Raw genomic sequence first — 7,905 nt, 5'->3', positions numbered from 1 at the left:
CTGGTCCCCCCTCTCTCTGTCTCTCTCATAGCCACCATAGAAAAGGCTCCTTCACAGGATAAAGATGGACAGTCTCCTCTCATGAGAGTAATAGCTGGCAAACTCGGTGGAGTGTCAGCTCTAAGTTGGTTCTGGCTTAACGGCATTGAGTTTGAGTTGAATTTTTTTAACAGTGATAAAATATACTTTTATTTATTTTGTTGAGTCAGAAGGACATAAAAAAAATTATTGCTAAAGTAAATACCAGGCAAACAGAAAAGTGCTTCATAAGTCCAGTTACCTTGGAGTTTATTTAAACTAAGAGAAAAAGGTCAGAATGTTTTCATGCAATACATACTTGGTTTTTTAAATAACAATTATGACAAATAGCAGAAAGAATTAAGGAATGCTGTACTTGTGATCCATACAAAACATCAACATTTGGAGTTGTACATAATTAAATATCTCAAACACTTTCAAAATACTGTAGAAGCCAATATATAAGAGGCATGCCTTAAGTGGGCATAGGAATGCAGTTTAGAAAAGAAAAAAAAATCACACGGAAACGATTCAATTTCTTTAAAATCACTGAGCAAGAAAAGCAACATTGATCTTCACATACTGGTTTTACACAATTTCTATACAGTACCTTGACTTAAATCTGAGAGCAAAAGTTAAGACTCTCCTCCTCTGTTTTTGGTAAACAACTGCATGGTAAACTTGGATGACTTTCCCCCCCTGGATTTTACCTGGGAGTAGCCTTTTGCATTTTTTATTTAAAAGAGGGCAGGTTTGGCACTTTTATACTGATGTCACCAAGGTTAATATTTCTTGGGATCTCAGGAAGATTCATATTCTTGACAGCTGATACAGCACGGGCTGGAGCTCCTGCTAAGCCAGCCTCAGATTTCTCCAGTTTATTTTGTGCATCAATTTGTGTAACAATCTCATTCATGTTGAACTCTAAAACCATTCCCCCCTCCCCCATCACCATTTCTGCAAGAATATTGTGAACCTTGTCTACATGGAAAATTAAATCCAGTTCACAGACTTTTTCAAAACACTTGTCTGATGTTTCCACAAATACTTGAATTAGATCTAAAATGCCAAGTTCACTTTCTGAAGAATCCACACAGAAGACAAAATATAATGTTGCATAATGTCTATAAATCAATTTGTCGTCAGATCCTCCTATTAACAATTCTCCTTCTAGGAAATTACAAACATTTTCATCTCTCTTCTGTACCAAATGGAATGTTTCCCTGATGATTTGTTGTTGTGTATCTTCACTGTAAGGCTGGTAGAACTTGGAGAGAGAGCCTCTGCTTCCCCAGGTTGTTGAAAATGAGGATTGCCATGATCATGGCTGGGCCGGGCCAACCGGGTGGGCGCTGGGGGCCAGGGTGGGGGCGCAAGCCTCACCTCGGGATCTGGCCAGTGATCCTTCCCCACCCGCCCCCTCCCGCATGCGCTCTCCCGAGTCGCTGGGCGGGGCCCTTGAGTTGAAATTTTTAAAAGATCCTTATCTTTTTCCTCCTATTGTGCTTCTCTTTTTTCGGTATTTTTTAGAACATTTTCTCAGCTTTATCTTCAGTCCTTTTCCTTTTTGTCACTTATATTTCATTTATAAATGCTCTTCTTATTCTCAGAATGTTTTTTGTGGCATTCTGTTCTTTATAGTGTTCTGCTGGTATTCATTTCAAAGATTAATTTTTTTTAAATCTCTGAGAATATTAATGATGCTTTTAAAAACCCTTTTCCCCTGCATCATCTGTTTCCTGCTAATTACTTTGGTCTGTTTTGATGTGTCTTTCATATTAGAGGTTTTCATTAAGTCTTTGGCTTTCTGTTTATATGTAAGTGTGAGACAGAAGCCTAATTAGAAACTCTATCAGTTGTGGACTTCCCTGGAAGATGCTTTCTTTCACTTGGACTTTTGATTTGAGCTACTACTGTCTACCCTCTACAGTCTCACTTCTTGCTTGGAGCATTAAGTCTGATTGCTAGCTTTATAAAAGCTGAATGGGGGAATTTCTTTAGGGAAAGACGATGGAAGTTGCATTTTAGCACTTGATACTATAAATTTCCCCTTGTTTTTCATACAGCATTCCACCTCAGTAGTACCCTGGTATCTTCTAGTCTAGAGCCTCTTTTCTTCATACACTCAAGGAGATAAAGTTCTGTCCTGAAATGAGAGAAAGACCGTTGGCTAGACTGGGCTACATAGAGCAGGAAACTTAAACAGGGCTCAATCACTCCTGTATTAACTTTACTCTCATCCTTATTTTTGGAGAAGTTGCCATCAATATATTATAGGGAAATGATCTTGTGATTAAAATTTGATTGTTCCTTAACTTTTTTTCTTTTTTAAACATTTTATTATTGCTCTTGAGAATATATACACTGAAAACATACACTGCTTCAATGAGTTACTACAAGTACCTACTGTTTAATGACATTGATTATATTCTTTAGCAGGCGCAATCATCTGTACCCTCTTTTCCACTAATATAAATTAGACCCCTAAAGTTCCTACCTAGTGGGTTTTTTTCTTTTTCATTTAAATAAAATTTTTATTTTATACTGGTTTACTTACAAAGTTCATATACATTGTTTTTCAAACTGGATTTTTTCCATTTCCTTTACCCACCCCTCCCTTCACCCATCAAATTGTGCACCTCTATGATTAGCACACACACACCCATTCTCAGTCCTCTATTCCCACCTTCCCTCCCCCCTTGGATCCTCATACTGGTTCTACAATAATGGGTGTATACAGTATTTGTCCTTATGGGACTGAGTTCACTTAGCATAATACTCTCCACTCCCTCCCAAATTAGGTAGAGATTTACAAAATCATTGTTCCTGTGTGCTGCACAGTATTCCATCCTGTGAATGTACTATATAATTTCCCAATCCATTTGATTGTGGTTGGACATTTGCACTTTTTTCATGTTCTTGCTGTGGTGAATAACGCTGCTATATGAACACTGGTGTACAAATCTCTGTGCCTCAGTTCTCGTTTTCTCAGAGTATATTCCAGGCAGTGGAATAGCTGGCTCTTATGGAATTTCTATGTTCAACTTTCTTAGGAAACGCCAAACTGCCTTCCAGAGTGGCTGTACCATTTAACAATCAATGTATAAGAATTCCTATCTTGCCACATCCTCTCCAACATTTATTACTTGCTGTCCTGTTAAACTTTGCCACTGCTACTGGGGTGAGAGGGTATCTCATTATGGTTTTATTTGCATTTCTCTTATTGCCAGTGATTTTGAGCATTTCTTCATGTGTCTGTTGGCCATCCGAATATGTTCTACTGTGAAACATCTTTCCATGTCTTTTGCCCATTTTGTAATTGTGTTATCAGTCTTTTTCTTATGGAGGCCCTGTTGTTCCTTAACTTTTATTATTTACTAGATTCTGCTTTCCTCAAGTCTTCTAAGTAGTCTCTTATTATTCTGTTTCCACCTTTCAGAATTTTGTTGCTTTTGTGTCCTTTTTTTTTCTTCTTTTTTTTTATCATAAAACATTCTTTTATTCTGTGGAGTATCACCAGGACAGAATGAAATATGTTTTTAACTTTTAAGCATAGCATAGATCTAAGTTTGGAAGCAGGAGTGGCATCCACTTGTTGAATAGCATGCTTCTGGAAACTATGTCCTTTGATAAATGTTGATAGTCATAGAAAGGCTTCAGGCTTTTTGTTCATAGTGTCATTTTGAGTCGTGCTTGACTTGATGACAACAACAACAATTGATCTGTTGGTTTTTTAAAAAACTGTTTTTTAACTTTTTAAAAAAAACTGTTATTTTTAAAATACAACATTTTACAGGTATCCTCTCAACCTATCCCATGGGACTTTTATATCAACCTCAAGTTAAAGGAACGTTTAAATGAGGAGTGTGATCATTTGTGCAGCTGTTACCAGTATCATGATGGTTGTATTATTTGGCACCAATATATAAACTGCTTCACCATTCAGGTTTGCAATAATACTAAAAGCTTATACTTAGATACCAAATAGATTTATGTTCCATTTAGCAAAGGAATTTATTAGAAAATTTCTGTTGCTCTTCTAAAAATAGATTGATCAAATTGTAAGTTAAAAGCTTCACACATTTTCTTTTCCCAGGTTCTTTTAACCAAGAACCTTTTGGGATTTATTTTTTTGTTGTGTCAGTCTTTATTTAAACTTTTACAAAAACAGTGTTGTCTAATGAACTCTCAAGAACCAGTCACCTTTCCATAAAGATTATCAGCTCATGGCCAGCCGCACTTTTCAAGCAATTGAGAATAGATGTAGAAGTTTTGGGGTTTGTTTGGTTTTTAAAAAAAATTCTTTTCATATGGAGCATATGTACTAAAAGAATTTATATGATTTATATGAATAATTTTTAAAATAATAAAAAATAGTATTATGGCTTCCAGTCAAGAAAATTTTAATCTATTTGTTTCCAGGATCTTCTCCAACACAGTGAATTTATTACTCCTGAGATAACAGTGTTGATTATTTATGACCTTTTGGCAATAGTGGAGAAGCTACACAAAGCAGAAATAGTCCATGGTGACTTGAATCCAAGGAGTCTGATTCTTAGAAAAAGGTTAGTCCTTTTTATTCTCTTAAAATTCTTTAAAGTTTCTCCAAAACAGGAAGAGCTGCCTCTATTGATAAGCACATTTATGTTAAGGGTCAAAAATTTGCTGCCTCAGTCAATAATGATTGAGAATAGTTTAACAGAATTGAAAGGAGGGGGGAAAACGTTTTGAGAAACTGTTAACTCATATAAAATACTTAACCACTCTGAGCTTTAGATGGTTCGCATTAAGAAAAGTTAGAAAATTATTTGATAATATGAGGTAGGTTGTCTAGGTTGTTGAAAGGGGCCCAGTGGAATTCTAGCAATATGCTAAAACAGCTGAGATACTGTTCACCTTCATAGATGAAACTGAGCCAGGCCAAGTTGGGGTAATTTCCAAGGAAAGTGGATAAAACCAGATTATAGTTGCCACGTGGAAGGGTTTAATATGCTCTGGTGAGGTAGTCTGTAGGAAATTGAGCTACTAATCCAAAGGCAGTTAGAATCTTTCAGAAACTCAGAGGAAGAAAGATGGGCAAGCTCTTATCACTATGACTCTTTTTTGAAATAATTTTGGCATTAGGTATAAGAAGTGAATATAGGACAGGAAATTAATTCAAAATAATAAGAACTAAAAACATATGGAAAATGTTGAGGAATGTACAGTGATGGTTTTGAAGAGAATGGTTTTCTAAAAAGGACCAACACATTGTAATAATCATCTCATAGAATTTGCATAAAGCATCCTGGTTTAGACATATTTCTTTTTTCCCCTGAGGTCATGGACATACACCAATAAGTAGAATAGTTCTTTGTTTCTTCTGCTTAATCTTTTAAGTTGTTGTAATTGTTAAGTGCCATCTGGTAGCAACTCTGAAGAACCATTCTGAACTGTATCCTATCTTATGTCATCCTTATCATCTCAAACACACTTGAGCCCATTGCTGCAGACAGTCTATCTTATTTCATTCCTTTTTCTTTTGCTGACCCTCCACCTTTCCAGGCATGTTGTCCCTCTTCCAGAAATAGCATCTCCTAACAGCATCCCCAAAATATATGAGAAGATTTGCCATTCTTGCTTCTAAGAAGCATTCTGGGTACACTTTCTCCAAGACTTATCTCTTTGTTCTTTTGGCAGTCCATGGGATATTCAGTACTTTCCTCAAACATCAATCTCTTAAGTAATAGACTGAATTAGACTCTAAACTATAGGCATAAGGTTTATGAGAACTCTTAATATATTTTTTTGCATTTATAACCAAAATAGAGATACCTACTTTTTGTCCCTGTGTAACAGGGTCCTACAACTTTCTGAGGCATAATGAAAGGTTTCCTTTGCATTTCCAGGGTACTTGCAGGTATTTTCAGTGATGCAGTTACCTGAATGGCCCTATTCTCAGAATGGCAGAATGTTTGATAGTCCTACCCGATCCCGTCCTTTCAATACACCCCCCAACCATTGTGACACCTAAAAATCTTTCTCTAGTATTTCCAAATGTGGGAGCCTCTGGCACAGTTTTTCTTTTCACCCTATTTCTTAACACCAGAAATGCAGAAGGTAGTGTTAAGAGTTCTAAAATTGTGGTGAGCTCTGGTGGCCTAGTGGCAAGAAGCTGCACTGCAATCCAAGAGGTGTACAGTTCTAATCCACCAGATGCTCTGCTGGAGAAGGAGGAACAATCTCCTCCTGTACCAGTCAGATCTGATTTGACGGTACACACAAAAGAATAATAATAAAATTTAAAAAAAAAAGAGTTCTAAAATTGTAAACAAAGAAACTTCCTAATCTCTTTTTAGGATGGAGTGTTCACCCTCTGCTCAGAAAACTCTAGGAAAAGCACACAGTGTTAAAGAGACTTTGCCTTTTACTTAACCAGTACTTAGACCAGACTTGTTCAGAAACTTCATGTAGATTAACAAGAAATTAAAAGCCTTTTAAAATTACTTTATACATATCATTTGTGAGGAAATTGAGGTAAAAAAAAAATTGGAATGTCTTGTCCATAATAATGAATTCCTAGGCATTAGAGGGGTAGGAGACTTTCCAAGTTCTTTTTATTAATCTAAGAAGCATTTTTTCCTCTGAGCTCTTCGCAAGTTTTAAACATATTTTAAAATTAGTTTTATGGTGAGAAAAAAAATTAAGTTGGAACTTCTTTAATGGAAAATAGCAATAATTAGGAAGCTTAAAGAAAAATTCTGTGCTGTGGAAGTTTGTGGTTGGATTTGTTGTAGACTGTATGTATTAAAATAGTCTGAATGTAGACCCTGCCACAATACAAATCAGTGGTTTGAGAGAAATAATTCAGAAAAATAATTGCATGAGAATAATTTTTTATTTAGATAAATAATTTTTATATGCTTTTTTCTTTTTAACTCCTAGGTAAAGAGTAACTATATTGCATGGAATAGAAAAGCCTAAGAAAAATATCATTCATTAATAATTGATTTGTATTATAAAGGAATTTTTTACTTAAAAAGAAAGATGGAGTTACAGATAATTTAAGAATAAAATAGCACTCTATTTCATGTTGTTGTTAAGTGCCATCAAGTTGACTAACTTAGACCCTGTGAACAGTGGATCTGAACCCTACCCTATGCTGTGCCATCCTCATTATCTCTGAGACACTTGGGCCCATTGTTGGTCACTGTCAATCCAATTTATTGAAGGTATTACCTACCGTCTGTGACCCTCCACCTTCCCAAGCGTGTGTCCTTTTCCAAGGACTGGCCCATCCCAGCAACATGCCCAAAGTGTATTAGAGAGTTTCCTTTGTCTCCAAGGAGAACTCTGGCTGCACCTTTTCCTAACATATTTGTATGTCCTTTTGGCAGCTTAGTGAAAATAATGTAATTTGAACTTGCACGTTACCAAAAAGACAGCCTTGTGTTATTTGGCAAGTCTTCAAATGATACTTGGCAATCCTAATCTATAGTGTTGTTATAAACCATGGGATTCCAATCAACTCATAGTTGACCCTACAGTAGATTCTCAGATTGCCCATCTTTTTTCCACCCAGCATCTGGTGAATTTGAACCACAAGCCTTTAAGTTTGTAGCACAGCTCCTTAACACTAAGCCACCAGAACTCCCTAATCTAAATATGACACTTATTTTTTTACTATTATTATTAATTTTAATGAAAATTTACAGAGACTTTGTATTTCCATTTGTTCATTGTTGCACTTTTCTCCCTGCCCACCCCTCCCCCCCCCAGTATGCTCTTTGAAAAGTAAAGAAAAAATTCTTTCATTGTTTTACAATCTCTCCCCCCAAGTCCACTCCACTATGCAGCCTTCATTCTGGTCTCCTGTCATGACATTAATACCTAGTCACATATCCCTTT

The 7,905-nt window shown here is 36.1% G+C and overlaps 1 protein-coding gene and 1 pseudogene across 1 annotated transcript in view; one reads left to right on the top strand and one right to left on the bottom strand.

The window, feature by feature from the left end:
• The window catches only part of BUB1B (BUB1 mitotic checkpoint serine/threonine kinase B), a 61,124-nt gene that overhangs the window by 47,365 nt on the left and 5,854 nt on the right, over positions 1–7,905 (top strand). Inside the window, 3 exon segments of the mRNA XM_006903803.1 lie at positions 3,815–3,964; positions 4,441–4,583; positions 6,107–6,117. Of these exon segments, the coding sequence (XP_006903865.1) occupies positions 3,815–3,964; positions 4,441–4,583; positions 6,107–6,117 (304 nt within the window).
• On the bottom strand, positions 752–1,343 carry LOC102871838 (annotated as a pseudogene).

Source organism: Elephantulus edwardii, unplaced genomic scaffold (genome assembly GCF_000299155.1).
Source record: "Elephantulus edwardii isolate Elephantulus edwardi_28Jun2011 unplaced genomic scaffold, EleEdw1.0 scaffold00026, whole genome shotgun sequence".
NCBI classification, from domain to species: Eukaryota; Metazoa; Chordata; class Mammalia; order Macroscelidea; family Macroscelididae; genus Elephantulus; species Elephantulus edwardii.
This window is presented reverse-complemented; position numbering and strand designations above follow the sequence as displayed.